Genomic DNA, 21178 nt, shown 5'->3' with positions numbered 1-21178 from the left:
CTTCAACTCTGGTCAATCATGTAATATAAACTATATCATATATTGTTTCAGTTAGTTTTATAAAAACTGTTTTTAACGGAGTCTCTAGGATTCCTGGTTCTTGCTTCAAGTGTTACTTCTGAATTGGCAGGTTTCATTGCTAGCTCCATGTCCGAACACCTAGGCATCTTTTACTTACTGCGTGTGCCCTGGGGCTTCTTCAAATCAATTAAACTAGACTCTAGAGATGAGACCCACCACCCTAGGTTGCATTTAGGTTTGTAACCATTGGCTGGTTTCCTGTAATTAATTTAGAACATAGATATGATTTGATTTTTTGTCTCATTATTGAGGCCAGAAATAGTGGAGACCTCACACTGGAAGTAAATTATGAAGATTCCTTTGGCCCAAAAGCCTGTTTCTCTTATCCCTGTGGTTAAATTATGGAGCCAGTTTTTCTACTTATAAATATAGATCCTTTTGGGGTAAAATTGTTTCTATTCAGATCTTTTTAGTTTTCTATCTCCTATTACTATTAATCCAGCACTTTGTTTTACTTTTAGCTAGGAATAAGATGTCATTAATTATTAAGTTCTAGGTAATTCCCAGATTCATTTTAAGCAGTTTTACCAGAAAGGAAAATAAAAAGCTCAAATAAAAGTAAAACATGTCCTGGGGTGCCTGGGTGACTCAGTCGGTTAAGCATCTGCCTTTGGCTTGGGTCATGACCCCAGGGTCCTGGAATCGAGCCCCGCATCAGGCTCCCTGCTCAGCTGGGAGCATGCTTCTCCCTCTCCCGCTCCCCCTGCTTGTGCTCTCTCTCGCTTGCTCTCTAATAAATAAATAAAATCTTTAAAAAAAAAATAAAGTAAACATGTCCCATGGTGTCTTTTGGGCAACCTCAAGGAGAAGATGGGACTAAGGAACTACAAGTGACTTAAATCATAGTATCTGCTGCCAACACAGTGCATTATTTACAGAGAATTTTAAATCAGTGCTATTTCATACATACCAGCTGTGTTTAAAGAGTAGTAATTATACACACTTGTATGACACTTAGCAGTAGATTAATACCGCTCATTAAATGATCCTGTTTCATCCTCCTAATGACCCTGTGAGATGAGTGTTATCACCTACATATTGTAAAGAAGGAAGGTGAATTTCAGAAGTGTTAAGTTCACTCAGATAGCGTGAATTCAGCTTTTCTGCTTCTAAAGCCTCTTATTTTTCCACACTTCACAGCAAACTAATTATAAAATCAGTCTCAGTCAAACACAGATCTGTTTCATGTAATGCACTCCAAAGTCAAAAGATCCCTCTGTTAGGATGCATCATTAGCTTAAAAGGGTATTGCTTATTGTGACTGTGGAATCACTGGGGTCATACCTGTCTTTCTCTTTGGAGCTATATTATTCAATGCCCTGACAGTTCCTAAATTTAATGCAGAAATCCTGGACTTAAATTATGCAAATAATAGTATAATATACAGTTTATCTTATAGCAGAGGCCTAGATATGGTAGAGATTTTCATAAAGAGTTTTTAATTATGCTTCATAACAGAGTTACAGAAGGTCCTACAAGTCCTATTCCTTGTTTATTGGTATTAGCTCACATGATAGGTGATCACAGATATTGAAGATAATCACAACAGAATTCTAATTAAATATATTTCCCCTCACTAACTTGCCCCTCAGGAATTTTAATTGAGATTAGGGCATAAAACAATCGGTGATTTAATCCATTCTTCAGGCCCACAGTCTCTAGTGTGAGTGGACTAAAATTCTGATCTTACTGAGGGAGGAGGAGATAGTCAGGAAGTGGCTGCCTTATGATCATTTGATAACTTTCTTAATTCATTGTATGATGTACATTTTGTTTGTAATAATTGGTCCATTTCTCGGGTGTCTAATATATAAACATTTCTTTTCTTCTTTCACATTTATTTTTATTCTCCTGAATGGCATTTCGTAAAAGCCTGAGTTTGTTGTTGTTATCTTTCAACTCTTATGAATATTTAAAACTTTAAATACTATAAACAGTTGTTTTTAACTGTCTTAGTTCTAGGCACAGACAGGGTGGAGCAGATGACCAAAACTTACAATGATATCGACATGGTTACACACCTCCTGGCAGAGGTAAGAATATATCTTTTCTTTCTCCAGGACTAAAACTTGACAGTCATTTAAAATTTATCAAGTTTGCAGATCAAATGAAAAACAGTGATGTCTTTGTTCTGGGTTATTTTGTATAAGGTTGTTATAAGCGGACCGGCATACCAACTGGCATTCCAAAATAGAATGGCTCCTGAAGTTTATTGTTAGGAAGTTGCAGAGGGTTTAATTTTTGTTGTTGTTGTTATAATGGTGCTAGCTTCCCTATCCTAGAAAAGCTATGTTAAAAAAAGAAAAGTGTTGTTTTGTTTTGTTTAATAAATCCTTGCTGTTACCCTGGAGCAGACTTACCCATTCAAGAAGCAGCTCCATTGCAAATCAATACCAGCAGTTTGCAGCATCTTCCTTTCTTTACTTTCGGTTTGGACTATTATTTCAGCTCAGTTTGTCCATGACATTTTTAATATGTGCAGTGTATCTCTTCCAGTTGGCATTCTTAGAGGTGTCTCCTTATACGTCAACTTCAGTTGATGTTATAGAAACTGTCTTTCTCTTTGAAGTAGCCTTCTCCCCTCTCCCCACAGCTCCCTAGAATGATGTTGTATATGCCACTTAGCCTATATTGAAAATGAGGAGAGTGGGCCTTGAAAATTTGGAGATAATTCATCTACCTGTTTTTATATGTAAGGATAGAAGCTTTATTTTATTTACAGTGATTAATATAAGTGGAATCCATGCTTGTATATAAGGCAGCTAGATGTATATTGACAGTTTTCATCCTACAGAATACAATCCTCACCACCACCACATAGGTGGGATTCCTACATGCTTGCTAAGTATCACCATCTACGTAGGAGTAACTCTTGCTTTGCTTGGCTTTTCTGTAGGCCTCCCTGCATCATTACCACTGACTTCTTTAGACTCCTTTATGCTTTAGCAGAACCTGTAGCCTCAAAACTTCTAGTCTTCTATCTCCTCTTTTATCTCACATTATCATTTTTGCAGCAATTGACAGTAGGGCTCTTGATTATGCTTTCCTTTAAGCCTCTGGCTCTGAATACATAGAAACTTTGCCTTAATTGGAACTGTTTTCAACACACTTACTGTATCATTACCATGCATAATAGGCAAATGCATGCAACAAATATTTGTTGGGCTTTCACTGTGTGCCAGGCCCTATCTTCGTTAAAGACCCTGTTGATTTTTTAATTCCCCCAAATCATAAGTTTAAAGGTTGGGTTGTTTGATTCAATTAATAGGGTGATCAAAAAATCTCACTTGAAAAGAAATACCCCCTTTATAACTATGGTGGCCATCCATTTGACCAACATATATTAAACACCACCCGTGTGTCAGGCCCTGTGTTTATTTGTGATATCTGAATATTAAAATGAATCTTGATGCTTTCTAGGACATTGCTTTTGAATTTAGGGAAACTGAAGAATTTCTAAACTACCATTTAATGTTGTTTGTTCTCAAAAGATGTGTTTGCTATTTTAACAGAGAGATCGTGATCTGGAGCTAGCTGCTCGAATTGGACAAGCTCTCTTAAAACGGAACCATGTCTTGTCTGAGCAGAATGAAGCCCTGGAGGAGCAACTGGGACAAGCCTTTGATCAAGTAAGTCTTTGATCAAGTGTTTGTAGCATGAAATAATTACTTCTTGGGCAATGAAGAAATTTATTTTTCTGGGTGCCCCTGAAGTGTTAACAATAGGTAGGTAAATAACACCAGCACATGTTGACTTTGTTGGCAGCCATTGAACTAACCAGTAGAGAAATGAAATGTTATTGTACAGAGGAGTGCTCATGGGACTCCACCTTAGTCGGTATAAAAGCCTATGTTCAGGATCTACCAAACATAAGGCACCCTGCTTAGATTCTAACGCTTTTTCTTCATCCCTTTATGTAGACTTTCTGTGTGATCTTATCTTAAATTTATTTTGAAAAAATAACCCTAAATTATAGATACCCAAATGAGGTATCTTTATTCAAAAACCCAAACAGAAGGAAAAGGTAAAGAAATTTATTTCATGCAATAAATATTTTTTAGTGAGAACTGATTTATTATTAACTTGAATGGTTGCATTTAAAACTTCCTGTAATTTGTTATTATCTGGTTTCATTTATATTTTATAAATGCATTATGTTTAATAACATTTGAACCTTTGCGTTGGAAATATTTATTTTCTAAAACTAAAGTTAGGAAGTCATGCAGAGTTATACTTAAAAGCTTAAAAGTATAAGCCTTTATTTAGGATGAGACTTTGAAGGAGGGGTCTATTCTGACACTTTGAAGGTTCTTCAGTTTTGTTTTGTTTTTAAGTGTGAATGTATCATTATCTTATGTTAAATTTTCTTCCTACATTCCTATTATATAGAATATAAGAATTGGCTTTTCACCTAGTACAGAAAAAGCTATGTTGGTTGAGTTAACGCTCTAACATTATATCTTAGGAAATATCTGAAGTTTGTTATTCTCTTTTTAAAACTTTAGTCAGTAAAATCTAGCAACTGATTTTATGATTTTATTTTATGGTAAGAAACAATTGCTCCATGAATTAAAAGCAGTATTACATGGAAATAATGCAAAAGAAAGACCATCTTATAAATCAAGCCCTTTGATGTGCAGGTTAATCAACTGCAGCATGAGTTGTCCAAGAAAGATGAATTACTTCGAATTGTCTCTATTGCTTCTGAAGAGAGTGAAACTGACTCCAGTTGTTCTACACCTCTCCGGTTCAATGAGTCCTTTAGCTTATCTCAAGGTCTGCTGCAGTTGGACATGCTGCAAGAAAAACTCAAGGAACTGGAAGAGGAGAATATGGCTCTTCGATCCAAGGTACATTCCCACTTTCCCACTAATTCCCACTTTCCTTTACCTTAAAGGTGATAGATTCAGGTCCATGTAGCATTGAGGTAAAATAAGACATAAGTAAGGATTTGCTATTGACATTCCAATTAGGGGGTGACAGCCAAGGCATGTGTATTTGCCTTTCATTGTCACTTAGATCCCATTCATTGACAAGTAGATAATAGCAAGCTGATAGATGAAATAGAGAAAACCACAGCATGGAATATATATCTTAGGGAGTTTACACAAACAACTAAATAATTACAACTGTGATAAGAACTATGTTGGAAAATTACAGGGTTTCCTGAACTTGTATAATGGGGGGTGGGGGGCGGGGGATCAAAGTCCTACTTAAGTAAGTGACATTTTACCTGAGGCTAGGGATTAGCGAGGCAGAAAAGTATGTGGGAGGGGAGGCACCAGGGGGATGAGTAGGCTTGTGCAAAGGCCCAGAGAGGAATGAGGGGGAGATGTTTGTCATATCCTGTCCCATATCTTTATTTTAGATAAAGCTTTTTGGATTTTATTTTTCCTTTTCAACTGGTGAACTTTCACCTTCAAATGAGAATCAAAGGTTTTTTAAGTTAATACTGTAAAGTCATTGGAAGATATTCCAATTCCTAGAAAAAAAAAATCAGTAAAACTAAACTTTTTTTTTCCTCAAAGGCTTGTCACATAAAGACAGAAACTATTACCTATGAAGAGAAGGAACAACAGCTTGTCAATGACTGTGTTAAAGAACTTCGTATGTATTAACACATTTTATTTTATAGTTCTTGGGCAATTCTTTGGTGGTCTGTCACCAACTCAAATTAAATCAATGGTTTCAGTAGAGGCATCTCAAGAAACAATTTTATTTATTTATTTATTTTAAAGATTTTATTTATTTATTTGACAGAGAGAGAGACAGCGAGATAGGAAACACAAGCAAGGGGAAGAGGCAGGCAGAGGGAGAAGCAGACTCCCTGAGGAGCAGGAAGCCCAATGTGGGGCTCAATCCGAGGACTCTGGGATCGAGTCCCGCATCGGGCTCCCTGCTCAGTGGGAAGCCTGCTTCTCCCTCTCCCACTGCCCCTGCTTGTGTTCCTGCTCTCGCTATCTCTGTTTCTGTCAAATAAATAAATAAAATCTTTAAAAAAAAAAAAATCTTAAATAGTTACTGAAAATCTTGGAATATCACATTGAGCCCACAACTCTAGACAAAACATCATATGTACTTTTAATAAATATCTTTATTTCAAATTGCCATCATCATTAAAGAAAGTCCTAGACTTCTATCAGTTATAGCATGTTAGAGTGAAAGGAACTGAAGCTTTCGTTTTGTCAATAAGGAAATAGTCCTGTAGACAATATAGAGAATATGATTTGCCAAAGTTAGAAAACTGATAAGTGGCAGAGCCAGGGCTTAAATAATGGCATAAAACTTTACATTCAATGAGTATTTATTAAGTGCCAACTATGTGTCTATAACAGGACGTATTTTGGTATGATATTGTTAATTAAAAATATTTTTAAATCAGCTAGAAAAAGGCTTTACTAGAGAAAGATACCTAATTTCTCTATAAATATATAACCTTTTATGTTGAAAGAGAAGATATGAAACATCATGCCAGTTCATGTGGGCTGTGGGCCTCAGAATGTGATAGCTTAGAATAACAATGTTAGAGAACCAGAAAGAATGTCAGTTGAATCTTCTCCATCAGAACTCCATCATGCACCTCTTATGCCTTAAAAAACAAAAGAGGAAATGACTTGCCCAAGAGCTTAGATCCCAGCCTCCTGCCTCCTTATTGCCATCCTTTGAAATATTATAGACCTTCTGTGAATTTTAAAATAGTTTTATATAACACTGAGAAATAGTTTTGCCACTTGTGTTTGATGTCAGAGTTTTTATATGCAAGATTTCCTTTCTCCGTGGAATTCTAAAGGTTCTATTTTATGTGCATGTAAGAATGCTAGGCTCTAGGGAATGCTTCTGAGGCCTTGCTCAGTTTGCTAGGGATCCTGGAAAGTCTCTTGTACAAAAGCATCTCATAGCTTTAACAGATTGTGACTGTTTCATTTGGAAATGTTCCTTTGTTAGATTTGTTAAGTTTAATTTTCGTTGCTTGTGGGAAATTATTGATGTCCCTGAAGAGTTCTCAAAGACATAAATGAAATGATGTCTTGGTACTTGGAAGCATACATAATTCACCTATCTCTTTCCAGCCTTCTTGTCCTTCATAAAGAAAAAGATTGAGGCAAAACTTTTAGCTTGCTTGCCTTTACGAGTCACCTCTTTTCGTTTCATTGCCTCCTATTCAATTCTCAGCATTAGCTTATTTCAGAAGAACCTTTATTTTCTTCTACTCAATTATCTGGGTTTATTTTTTAAAGTTATGTTACAAATCTATTTGTGATATAGTCCAGTGTTTGTTACAAAATAGGATTTAGCCTACAGGACATAGTTTGCCAACCCCTACCCTACATTTATATTAATTTTTAAATTTCTCTTTTGTTTCCCAGGTGAAACAAATGCTCAGATGTCCAGAATGACTGAAGAATTATCTGGGAAGAGTGATGAACTGATTCGGTACCAAGAAGAGATCTCCTCTCTCTTGTCTCAAATTGTAGATCTTCAGCACAAAGTTAAAGAAGTAGGTTCATTCATTCATTCAACAGATGTTTGTTAAGCCCTGGCCTAGTACATGCACTCTGCTAGATGCTAGATACATTAAGCAAAATAAACATGCTCCCTACCCCTTTACAGTGCTTTAGTCTGACGGCTGGTATAGCCCTTCTCTGTCACGAAATATATGAATAACTTCTTTCAAGTTACTATTTCTCTCTTTCAAGTGGGGTTAGATTTTCCTTAGAAAACTGTGATGTGGATTAGTGACTCATACTCATTGACCTCTGAACACCTTAATTAAGATTTTGTATTCTGCGCATTTTATTGCTCTTATTTGGCTTTTGAAAGGTTAGCTTTTTATAGGCCTCTGGACCTTACCCCTGAGAGACACTCTTAAGATGTCTTTAAAAAAGGGAGAGTAGCCCATATTTTATTTGGGAAGGCTCATTTTTCTCTTTTAATATGTTGTTAGCATGTAATTGAGAAGGAGGAACTGAGACTTCACCTACAAGCTTCCAAAGATGCCCAAAGACAGCTGACAATGGAGGTAATCAAATCTTCCTTTATCTTGTGTAATAAGGGGGGGGGGGGAATTAATAGTTTCTTTCATTTTCATGACTAAGAATGATTAAAGGTGATTGCCAGATTTTAAATAACAACAAAAGAGTAAGATTAAATTATGAGATCTAAGAAGTAAAGCAATTTAAAGATTCTGTCCCTAAAATTAATAACATGAAAACATCTTTCTTGATTAATAGAGAAAACCTTGTCTTTTGTAAGATTCTTTAGGAATATGTGACCCTTTTACCAGTCTACCTTAACCCAACAGTTTTTAAAATAATTTCTTATAATAAGTGTTTTTGCAGATATGTCAGGAGAAACACCAAAAATCTTTTTATCTATAAAAATTCTATGTATTAGATATAATTTAGTGGTCCCCTAGCATACACTAAGAATCACCTGGCAAAATGAGTTATAAATGAAATTCCCAAGCACCATCCCCAAAAGTTTCCGATAGAGTAGTTCTACAGTAAGGGTTTAGAATCTGCATGATCCAGTCCACATACCGCACTTGAAGAAATTTTTGAAGTTAAAATGTACTCTGAAAAGGGTGCCTGGGTGGTTCAGTCGGTTGAGCGTCTGCCTTTGGCTCAGGTCATGATTCCAGGGTTCTGGGATCCAGCCCCACATAAGGCTACCTGCTCGGCGGGGAGTCTGCTTCTCCCTCTGCCTCTGACCCTCCCCAATGCTTGTGCTCCCTCTCTCTCTCAAATAAATAAATAAAATAAAATCTTTAAAAAAAAAATGTACTCTGAAAATTATATACTCTTTTACCATGCTTGCGTACCTAACTATAAAGAAGATTCTGAAACAAGGGTGGAGAAACTACTTGTTTGGGATGATTGAGGACCCTGGCAACATATATAGTACTTTGTAGACTTGATCTTGTCATTTACAGACTTCAGAGTGACATTTAAAAATATGCACATCTAACATTATGCTAAACCTAACTTGACCCATAGCTATTATTCTTCCTCTATAAGTTTTTTGTTAAGATTTTATTTATTTGAGAGAGAGAGGGAGCACGAGCAGGGGGAGGGGCAGGGGGCAGGGGGAGTGGGAGAAGCAGACTCCCTGCTGAGCAGGGAGCCCAACGTGGGGCTCAATCCCAGGACCCCCAGATCCTGACCTGAGTCAAAAGCAGACGCTTAACTGACTGAGCCACCCAGGTGGCCCCCTCTATAAGTTTATTTTAAGGATATGAAACATTAAATATTGAATTAACGGTTATGGTTATTTCAGCTACATTTCATATTTTTAGGAAATCATGTTTATGATAGCCAAAACATCCCTAATTCTGGTGACTTGAAATATATACACACACACACACATATACTCTCCTTGCTTAGTTTGTTTTAGAGCTTTTCTATTGAAATTATATTCATAAAGCTCTCTAGCCCTCTGGAAAAAATTAATACTTATCCAAATGAGGTTTATTTTCCCCATTGTCATGTTGAGAATGTGATGAAGTACACTAATTGTCATCCTTTTTTTCAGCTGCATGAGTTACAAGACAGGAATATGGAGTGTCTGGGAATGTTACATGAATCCCAAGAAGAAATAAAGGAACTTCGAAGTAGGTCTGGCCCTGCTGCTCATCTTTACTTCTCACAGTCATATGGAGCTTTTTCTGGGGTGAGTTTTTCCTGGGAAATATGTTACTTGTTTAAGAAAACTTGCTTAAGATTAGATTGTTCTGAGAGTGATATGGTTTCTGGTGGTATAAAGTATCTTGAGAAGAGATAATGTGGTTTGTCCTTGTTTCTGAAATTCATATATTGATTTACATATTTACATCTATCTTAATACTCTTATTTATTACAGCCTTTCTTCTAACAGACAACCTTCCAGGTTTATTGCAATATATGAGATGAACCCTAAGGAAATTAGGTTTAGGTCTGTGTACCATAGAGCTACTTAAATTTGTGTCATCCTTACCCTAGGCTACATGCTACTTATTCAAATAGAACTCTGAACACCTAAAACTTCGTTTCAACAGATCTTGAGTTTCTTGGTATATTTATTTTATTTTTTTTTTAAAGATTTTATTTATTTATTTGAGAGAGAGAATGAGAGACAGAGAGCATGAGAGGGAAGAGGATCAGAGGGAGAAGCAGACTCCCTGCCGAGCAGGGAGCCCAATGCGGGACTCGATCCCGGGACTCCAGGATCATGACCCGAGCCGAAGGCAGTCGCTTAACCGACTGAGCCACCCAGGCGCCCCCTTGGTATATTTAATTTCAGTTAGAGTGTAAGTGCCATGAGGGCAGGATTCATGTTTGTTTAATTCATCAATATATAGTATTAAATTAATGAAAACTTGTGAGTTTATGCCAAAATTTGTAATATTGGTTCAAAGAATTATTTTAACAATCTAGTTCATAAATAGTTATAAGCAATACTGTGAAGTTTTTTAAAAAACGAACTATAAATTATAATAGATTTTTTTGAAGAATACGGGAGCAGGATTTTTGTTTTTTAACTTTTTATTTTGAAATAATTTTAAACTGAGACTAACATTGCAACAAAAGTACAAAAACTCTCATATATCCTTCATCTAGATTCCTCAGTTTTTAACATTTTACTACATTTGCCGTATCGTTCTCTTATTTTTTTTTTCTGGACCATTTCACAGTAAGTTACAGATACACTCGATTAACTGTGTATCTACTAAAAATAAGGACACTCTCCTATGTAACCACACTACAACCATCAAAGTCAGGAAATTGTCATTGATATACAATACTACCATCTCATCCACAGAGCCCATTTAAATTTTGCCAGTGATCCCAACAATGTCCTTTGAAAGATATGTTGTATTTGCTTGTTTCAACTGGAATAGTTCTTCTATCTCTGCTTGCCTTTCATGACCTTTGTAGAATGTCCTCAGTTTGGGTTTATCTGATATTTCCTCATGATTAAATTCAGGCAATGTATTTTTGGCAGAAATAATGCCATGTTCTTCTCGGTACACTGTAATAGGAGGCTCACATTGTCTATTTATCTCATTACTGATGATGTTAATTAATTTTGACCACTTGGCTAAGGTAGCATCTACCAATTTTCATCATTGTAAAGTTAATTTGTAACATTAATTTGATTAACTATCAATTAGCATTGATTAACTTTAGAGTGGGAAAAGTTGGCAGATACTACGTTAACCTAGTGGTCAAAGTTACTCTTTGTGGGAAAATACTATACTTTGAGACTACTTAATTATCCTGTTTTTCTCAGCAAATATTTATCCACTAGTTTTAACATGCAGTGATGGTTCATATCTGACTCAGTCATTACTATGATGATTGTCAAATGGTGATTTTCTAATTCCATCATTTTTTTTTGACATTTATTAATTGACATTCTTTTGTCAGAGCCTTTCTGTGTCAGTCATTCATTCATTCATTCATTCATTCATTCATTCATTCATTTATTGGGTCGGGGAGGCATAGAATCTTAAGCAGACTACACACCCAGCATGGAGCCCGACACAGGGCTCAATCTCACAACCCTGAGATCATGACCTGAGCCGAAATCAAGAGTCAGACGCTCAACCAACTGAGCCACCAAGGTGCCCCATTTCTGCCTCATTTATTTATTCATTTGTTCATTTAGTTATGTTCGTATGGACTCTTAGACTCCCATTTTAGTGAGTGGATTATAATCTATTATTACTATTTTTGATTATGATACTTAAATTGTTCCAGATATGGCCAGTGGGATCTCCTTAAAACTCATCTTGCCTTTTCCTGTCCCAGTCCTGGAATCAGCCATTTCTCCAGGGAGGTCTGGTTAGTTTTAATGAGGAATGATACTTAGAATTCAAGATCTGAGTCCTGTATATCCACTGCCACTAGAGCGTAATTACGTCGAGGCCCTCTCAGCAGATAGAGCTAGGAAATACATGTGTGTTCATCCAGACACCCACTCAAACACATCAATATCTGTGTTTCCATCCATATTTGTGTTCATATATATACATATATATGTATTTATATATGTATATACGTACATGTGTTTATGTATGTGTGTATATATATATATATATATAAAAAACATGAGTTCACACCAGTATCTCCAGTTCTAGTCATTGTCAGCTCAGCTTCACTGAGCATGGCAGCCATGCTAGTTGAATCCTCATCTCTGACCAGGGAAAGGGGAAACTTGCTTATTTTTCCTTTAATGATTTTTCTACATTATAAAAGCTATACATGTTTATTATAGAAAAGTTAGAAATTAAACAAAACAAAAAAATTGTGAAACACCATCAAATCCTGACCTCCAGAGAATCATTATTGGCATCTTGGTTTATAGCCTTTCAGACCTTTTGTTTTTTGTGTCTCCATATGTAATATTTTCTATTTATCATGTTGGTTTTTTCCACTGTTCTCCTGTAAAAATACATCATGAAAAAGAAGTTGGTTCTTGTTAGAAGTTATATTTCCAAAATGTCTCTTTTTTCCTTGCGTTTTGGCCTGTGACTATTTTCTTGTGTTTTATTCCAACACCAAAAGTATTGGATTCTGGAGACTCTGTTAATTAATTTAAGGATAATTCATTTCTCCTAACAGGCTTCTTACATAATCATTATAGGAATCTCAAACTCTTTTTCTTAGGAATCTCTGGCAGCTGAGATTGAGGGGACCATGCGTAAAAAGTTGAGTTTGGATGAGGAATCTTCTCTCTTTAAGCAAAAGTAAGTACAGATCACATGTGTTATTACCCAAGCATTAGGATGGAATTAAAAGGAAGCCACAGTCCTAAGTGATAGGTATTTTGAGATTCAGTTGCAAATCTGCTTAGTATTCAGTGTTTTTTTTTCATAGTGCTCACATTTGTAAGAGTACTCTCTTGTTCTGAAGTTTATTTTCTAATAATTTCTCCTAAAGTTTAGAGGCTAGTCAAGGTGGCTTTATTTTTAATGAATTGCATATACATGTCTCTTCTAAAGCACTCCAGTGTAGGCAGTGGCAATAATGAATGCTTCTCTTTTGACAGAGCCCAACAAAAACGGGTATTTGATACTGTCAAAGTTGCCAATGACACGCGGGGCCGCTCCAACCCATTCCCAGCTCTGCTACCCATTCCAGGGTCCAACCGTTCAAGTGTCATCATGACAGCAAAACCTTTTGAGTCTGGTTTACAACAAACAGAGGACAAAACACTCCTGAGTCAGCAGAGCAACTCAGAAGAGGTTTCAGAGTAAGAAACATAGATCATGGCACTGATTCTATAATTTTTATGGCATTGACATACCAGATTCACATACCTATATTCCAGCATTGTTCTGTGCTATTCCAAGGAGGTTCTGGAACTGTCAGTTTTCATTCAGTAACAATGCCCTATAGCATTATTTGTAAGACAGATCATTGACTTCATAAAAGTTTTTAGAGTGAGAAGGCTACATTTAATTAAGTATATTCAAAGTGGAACTTGCATTGAACTATAAAATTCTTTACTGCTTTCTTCTTTGGTATGGCAAAGTTTGAGTCTAAATCTTCATGTTCTAAGTCAGATTTGTTTGACTCTGTTCGGTCATTGGCAGTTGTGCATAGCATCAGATGACACTTTCTTATAACCCATGCTCATAATCTCAACTGTTTTGGTGCCTTTAGGATAAATGATAAGCTTGAATACCTATGGAGGAAAAGTAGCTTGCTCTTAACTTCCTATTTGTTTAAACTTAGATTTTTTTCCAGTTTTCATTAATTCATCTTACTGAATTACATATATATAACTAGAGTTAAATAGAATCCCTGGAAAGTTGGCAGAAGACTTTTGAAAGGTAGATGTTTGGCATCTGAGAGAAATCTTTCCTAATGCAGAAATCTATCCTAGAACATACCAAATACCCAGTAAGCATTAGCTGTTATCAGTAGTAGATGGGGTAGTATTCTTACCATTAGTGAACGCTAATTGTGGACTAGGAGCTTAAGTCTTCGTTAATCCTGTCAACAACAACCCTATAGGGTAGGTACTATATCTTTTCAATTTATAGTTGAGGGAAGTGAGGCTTAAATCGTTTTGTAACTTGCCCATGTCACTTCATAGGAGGGTATTGGTCACATTTCTGTAAACTACAGGTTTGGTCCATGGATGCAATTTGTTTGGTTCAAAAATAAAAATATTTGTGTTGCCAAAAAAAAGGAAGAAACCAAGAAAGAAAAAGATCCATCACCCTGGGTTTTCTTTTGTCTTTCAGTTTGTACCTACAGTAGCTTTATGTGTCAATACTATGTCATTGTACACAATTAACTTAGGAGAAGATCAACAAACATCTTTGTGAATTCACATCTAGTAGCCAGGAGCAACTACAGCTTGGCTTGCTACTCTTTCTTTTGATATCAATTTTAAGAAACCTCTAATTTCAGAAATACTCAAAACTGAACAAATGTGTTCACAGAACTATGAGGATGTAGTATTTACAAATCTTGGGATTTTTTTAAATGTTCTACAATATTCAAAGAGGATTCAATGGCCCAAAGCAAATTTTTTCACATTTTAATATTTTTGAAATTATTAATGGCCTATCATAGTTTAATGGGTAGCATTTTTTTCTGAGTAGTGCATAAAATAAAATAATAGTACCTCTTGTAATCAGTGGTATTATAGTTCAATGCAATATGATAAAGTTTACTTTTCTGGCTACCTAAACTAACTTTATAGATAGTCATATCTGTAGTTTCATAAATTAAGTGACTACACTTATCATGGTGAGCATTGAGTAATATTTACAATTGTGAAATCAGTATATTATATACCTGAAACTAATATAACATTGTATGTTAATTATACTTCAATATAAAAATTAAATGAAATAGAAAAGTTAGTAAACATAAAATAAGTATATTTTTGCTTGTCTGAAGTTGCTTGAAATGATCTGTAAAAAATGATGTATTAGTGATTTTGGTTTATTATTATTTCTGTATTCTTGATATCTAAGGAAAAAAAACACTATGATTTTAAGATCAGTCTCTTGAACATTCACCATTGTAGAAAAGAGAAGTCTAGATTGTGCTTATCACCTTTACAGATCTAGTCAGTGAGTGATTTTCCCACAGGAACATTCAGAAGGTGGGTCAACCAGGACCCTCTGGAGATAGTGATTTGGCTACAGCACTGCATCGCCTTAGTCTGCGGCGACAGAACTACTTAAGTGAGAAGCAATTCTTTGCTGAAGAATGGGAGCGGAAGATCCAGGTTCTGGCTGACCAGAAAGAAGGGGTTAGTGGCTGTGGCACCCCCACGGAGAGCCTTGCCTCTCTCTGCACTGACCAGTCGGAGATCACAGACCTCAGCAGTGCCAGTTGCCTTCGAGGTTTTATGCCTGAAAAATTACAGATTGTCAAGCCCCTTGAAGGTAATAAATGAGTAAGGGCCATTCTTAAGCCACGTTGCTTATTAGCCTTTCCTTTCCTGGAATTGAACTTTGTATTGTAATTATAAGAGGACTATGTGCAGGAGATACCTTTATTACCCCTAAACCACATTTGTGGGACAGTCCATTATGGTACTTACTTTGTGGAAAAAGAATGAAGAGATCTGCTTTCTCCAAGTCATCAGCCATCAGAATTTTTTTCATCTAAATGTGAGGGAGGAGGAACGTCCTTTCTTGTCCTTAGCTAAGATATATCATTGACAGCAGTTTTTATGGTAAAATAAATGGGATATGATAAATAAATAAAAATAATATAGATGTAATACGTCATCTCTACCTTCCTTTTCAAAAAAGAGTCCTTTACCCAGGAAGTGTCATTTACTTAGAGATATGTGTGTCTGGGTTGGTGGTTTTTTGTTTTTTTTTTTTCCTGTTTTGATAATTTCCTTTCAGTTTCTGTTCCCTCTGAGGATAGAACTTGAATTCAAAATAAATTTGTTTTAGGGAATATTGATTACCTTCAAATGATTCTATTATTATCATAAAGGAATCTGCATTAGACAAAATTTTGAGTAGGTAATCTATAAGGACCCTTCAAACTCAGGGATGCTATAAGTTAGTTTCATTCATTAATGATCAGTGCAGTTATTTGTCAGAGTTGCCCACTCTAGGGTGAAATGTCTATAGTGACATAATTAGACATTGCAGGAGCAGGTGCTTGGATGGTCATTCACCAGGGTTCTTAGGCCGGAACCACGGGGATATATCCTCCTTTTAGCATCTCCTTCACTTTTGTAACTCTCCCTGGAGAGCCTGGGGAACGGAGAGTCATGAGCAGGGTGGGGAAGAACACAAAAAAACAAAACAAAACACTGAAATTCAGGTGTCTTTCGATCTAGAAGCCTGGCTTTTCACTTCGAAGTTCGTAAGTAAGGAAGTTTTGATTTTTGTCACCTGGGGAAATACAACCCCACCTCCAGGGTGCATGTCTTCCTTCTCACTGCCTCAGCATCCTAGTTCCCATTAAGGGTGTTGTCTTGGCTTTTTCACTGCTGCTTTAGATATCTTTTTAAACTTTACTTTGAAACAGAAAGATTATTGCTCATACCTTTAGCATCTTGTCAGTCTTCCAGAAAACTTTATATAAATTTTACCAAAATATTAAGACTAAATAAGTAGTTTTATTATTATCCTTACTTTTTTACACATATAATTTTAGCCTCTGTTTCAAGATTGAATATTTGTGGGAAACTTAAAACGTGCCTTATGGGGTTTTGTTTTGTTTTGTTTTTGGTCTTTCACATTCAGGATCACAAACTTTGCACCACTGGCAGCAGCTTGCTCAACCAAATTTAGGAACCATTCTTGACCCACGACCAGGTGTCATCACTAAAGGTTTTACCCAGTTGCCCAAGGATGCCATCTATCACCTCTCAGATTTAGAAGAGGATGAAGAGGAAGGTATCACTTTTCAAGTGGAACAGAAACCTTCAGTATCCAAGCCAGTAACAGGAATCTTCCTTCCAGCCATTACTTCAGCTAGTGGTCCAGTTACAGGTAAGCACAGTGCTTGGTGGGGTGTGGTCCAGTAATTCTGCATTCTGACTTACAGGATGGCCACTTGACCACCTCCACTTAAATCTAACTCGAATGCACTCAGTCTTGAAGAAAAGAAAGATCTATAATGACAGTGGCCTTTCTCATTCTTCCCACCTCTTAGCCAGCCTGTGTAAGAGAAAGATCAATTCAGTCAGTGGTTCATAAGCCTTTTGGGCTCAGGATTTCTTTATACCCTTAAAAATCATTGAGAATTCCAGACAGCTTGTCTTTGTGGGTTGTATCTATTGATATTTACCATATTAGAAATCAAAACTGAGAAATAATCAAAATATTTATTAACTCATTTAAAAATAATAATTACATGTTAACACAAATAATGTTTTATGAAAAATAGCTATTTTCTTTAAGTAGTGAGAAGAATAGTTTTGTTTTACAATTTTACAAGTCTAATTTATGGCTTAAAAGAAGATGGCTGGATTTTCATACAGCTTCTACATTCGGTCTGTTATAGTATGTTGCTTTGTTTAAAGAGTATGAAGAAAATGCAGGCTCACACAGAGATATAGTTGTAAAAGGAGAGAGTATTTTAATAGCCTCTTCAGGTATTTGTGGATAATTCTTTGATATTACACCAAAACTTGGTGAGTGGTAGTTTCTTTAAGCTTTATAAAAGCAATATGGAATCCAAAAACCTATCAGTGAACTTTTCATACTTAGTTACAAAATCTGTTGATCTTTCCTACACTTTGAATGCATCTTTTACCCATCATGCACTGGTCATTTGGAAAATATTGGTTCACTGAGTTATGCAGATCTTCCAAATGTTAACATATTTCATTATATAATATATTAAAATTACATTAATATCACCACGTATCTCATCAGATAAATCTTTTTAGTATTAGGAAGCATTAAAGCTCGCAAAGGTGGATATGAGTTCTCCAAAACTCTCATTTTCACTTGAAGGTAAAATTTTGTCACTGACAGCAATTCTGTAAGCTGTTTTTGTTGAAGAAATAGGCTCACTACCTTCATTTCCAAGAAAATTTCTGCCAGATAGCCAAGTCTGAATAAATGAAGTTAGTTGTTCTTTCAAGTAAAAAATGGTGTTCCTTGAAAAAATTTCAACTCAGCTGCCCATATGCTTTTCCTTTAGATAACCATTGTATCTTGGTATGCAGCGGAGTGCTTAATGCCCACTTCCCACTTAGTCACACAGAATATTAAGGTAGTCACACATTATAATATTAAGCTGCTGCCAGTGGTGCAAAGTTTGTGATCCTGAATGTGAAAGACCAAGAACAAAACAAAACAAAACCCCATAAGGCACGTTTTAAATTTCCCACAAATATTCAATCTTGAAACAGAGGCTAAAATTAACAAGACTGTCCTCACTTGTTTTTTTGTGGGGTTTTTTTTTGTGGTCAGGAATCTGGGTTTTTTTTTTTACTATTGCAGGTGGGCAGCAGTGAAGAATATTAGCATAGCTTGTATAGCTTGGTGCTGTTGCCTTGATTTGTGCTAAGGAGTCAGCAGTTTTGCTCAGCATTGCTTTTGCTCCGATAGTGCAAACGCCAACCCAGTCAGAAAGGCAGATAACATCTTAGCATTGCTATGAACGTAGTTTTGACCTGTGACCTGTGGATTCCCACAAGGTCTGCAAACCACACTTTGAGAACTGTTGAAGTAGATAGTTTGGCTAGAAAGACTGAATGACTAGATCTTGTTGGGGGCAGGCCGGGGGGGAGGGGAGATTTTCAGAATATGTTTTTCTCTTACTTCTAACCTATTTTTAATCCTTTTGGATTACAGTTTTAAAGTATTGAAGGATTCAGCTATATACCAGCCAGTTGATACTAACACAATATTTATGTATATTTCATTTCCAAATTTGGTGATTTTTGTACAAAAGGCCCTTTACTAATGCTTAATTAATAGTGATGAATGTTTTACATTATTAACCTAATCTCTCAATTTTGTTTGATTCCATTAAAATCTCTACTTCAGTTGCAACCTCAAACCCAGGCAAGTGTCTGTCATGCACAAACTCGACATTCACCTTCACCACCTGTAGGATATTGCATCCTTCTGATATCACTCAGGTTACCCCCAGGTAAGGGGTCTGGGCAATGTGAGGCCTAAAACTTATTTCCTTAACTATGTTTTCATGAATTTATTTTAAAAATTACTTTCATTTTAACTCCCAGAATTTTAATTAATGTTCTGTGATTGTTTGTCTTTAGGATATTTTCACATTGTATCTTCTCCTTTGATCATTATAACTCTTTGAAGTTGGCAGGGCAAGTGAGTATGTATTGTGTAAGTGAAAAACTGAGGCATAGACAGTTTAGGTAACTGGTCCAAAGGCAGAGAGGTAGCAAATGACCCAGCTGCAGCTATACCCAGAGTAAGCTAAACTGCAAGATTTGAGGGATCAGTCCTCAATACAAGACTGTCCTCACTTGTTTTTTTGTGGGTTTTTTTTTTTAAGATCTTATTTATTTATTTGTCAGAGAGAAAGAGAGAACGCACAGGCAGGGGGAGCAGCAGGCTCCCCGCTGAGCAAGGAGCCCAATGCGGGGCTCGATCCCAGGACCCTGAGATCATGACCTAAGCCAAAAGCAGGTGCTTAACCAGCAGAACCACCCAGGTGTCCCACTTGCAAGTTCTGCAAGTTCAGGATGTTCCCAAAACCACTCTCTGGTGTGATAATTTGCTAGAAAGATTCACAGAACTCACTGAAAGCCATTAGGCTCATGGTTGCTGTTTATTACAGGGAATGGATACAGGTTAAAATTAGTCAAAGAAAGAAACATAGGTCAAAGTCTGGGAGAGTTCCATGTGAAAAGTTTTCCTTGTCCTTAGGATTCATTGCTTTCCTAACATCAATGTGTGATAGTACATGCAGAGTATTACCAACTAGGAAAGCTCATGCAAGCCTCAGTATCCAGATTTTTTATTGAGGTTTCAGTGCATAGTCATGATTAATTGATTGATCGATTGCCCACATAGTTGAGCTCACCTCCAGGTCCACTGACCGAAAGCCCCCACCCTAAATCACATGGTTGTTCTCTCTGGCATGGCTAACTCCCACCCTAAAACTATTGGGTGTGGCCAGCTCACCCCATGATCTAGTATGGCCAGCCTTCATCCCAAACAAAGACACATGTATCAGACACGGCATAGATTACCTCCCAGAAGCTGAGGGCAAAGGCCAGAACCCTCTGGGCAAAGCCAAATTATTTACTATACAGGCTACAACATGCATATTCTAACACCTAGTTGAGGGATCTTATTAAGCCATATTGCTGCTATTTCTGTCCTACCGATTCCCAAAAGAATCTAAGGTGGTTTTCAAAGGTATGTACAACATTGTGATAATGTTAACTAGGAGTAGTGAAGAAAAATGAAGCGTAGAGGAATGAAGAGTAAGGATATAAAATGGATAGAAGAATAAAACTAGTATACAAATTATAACATAAAGTCTTATATACTTGCTACTGTGAACCATGTATTTGAGTCTTAACTTTCTAGCTGCCAGTGTGGAAGGAAATAAGATTATGATTCACAACGTATGTGTAAGAGCAAATCATTTATTTAGGGAAGCATTGGGTTTCACCCAATAAAGATCTTAGTAAAGTCTGTAATGAACAGGCATAGCTGCAATTTTTCCACATTGTTCTTATGTCAACAAGACAATAAGTTTTATAAAATTGGTCCTTGAGAGGACTCTCAATACAAGTTGATACCATATGAAGTATACAGTTTGGGAAAGGACAGTCAGTTCTACAGTAAAGTAGGAACAGGGAGGTGGGAAACTGGGAGTATAGTCTATAGACCACATCAAATTAGAGGTTCATAGTTGGATTTGTTTAACCACAGAGTCAAACTTGTTTGTTTTTTTCATACCAGTTGGTGCTTTAGAAAGTTTATTTATTATTGAATTATTAGTTCTAATAATAGCTTTGTTCATAATCATTAAAAATTTTGTTATCTTGATATACTGAGTATTTTGTGTTAAAGTGAAAGTTTATCTATTAAATACTGGTAACATTTGCTCAAGGGAGGGAAATTGGCTAAAGATGTCCCTTCTCTGCTCTATCACCATTTCCCTAAGTACATGATTTC

At 36.3% G+C, this 21178-nt stretch overlaps 1 protein-coding gene across 1 annotated transcript in view; it reads left to right on the top strand.

Moving 5' to 3' along the window:
• The window catches only part of TRAK2 (trafficking kinesin protein 2), a 45517-nt gene that overhangs the window by 21582 nt on the left and 2757 nt on the right, over positions 1–21178 (top strand). Inside the window, exons 4-15 of the mRNA XM_021703354.1 lie at positions 2038–2114; positions 3594–3710; positions 4722–4931; positions 5610–5688; positions 7449–7579; positions 8027–8101; positions 9613–9750; positions 12729–12808; positions 13111–13314; positions 15174–15472; positions 16799–17047; positions 19058–19163. Coding sequence (XP_021559029.1) covers positions 2038–2114; positions 3594–3710; positions 4722–4931; positions 5610–5688; positions 7449–7579; positions 8027–8101; positions 9613–9750; positions 12729–12808; positions 13111–13314; positions 15174–15472; positions 16799–17047; positions 19058–19163 — 1765 coding nt within the window. The remainder of the gene's footprint in view (positions 1–2037; positions 2115–3593; positions 3711–4721; positions 4932–5609; positions 5689–7448; positions 7580–8026; positions 8102–9612; positions 9751–12728; positions 12809–13110; positions 13315–15173; positions 15473–16798; positions 17048–19057; positions 19164–21178) is intronic.

The sequence above is a fragment of the Neomonachus schauinslandi genome, chromosome 3 (assembly GCF_002201575.2).
Source record: "Neomonachus schauinslandi chromosome 3, ASM220157v2, whole genome shotgun sequence".
Lineage (NCBI taxonomy): Eukaryota > Metazoa > Chordata > Mammalia > Carnivora > Phocidae > Neomonachus > Neomonachus schauinslandi.
Note: the sequence above shows the minus strand (reverse complement) of the source record. Positions and strands in the feature narration are given on the sequence as shown.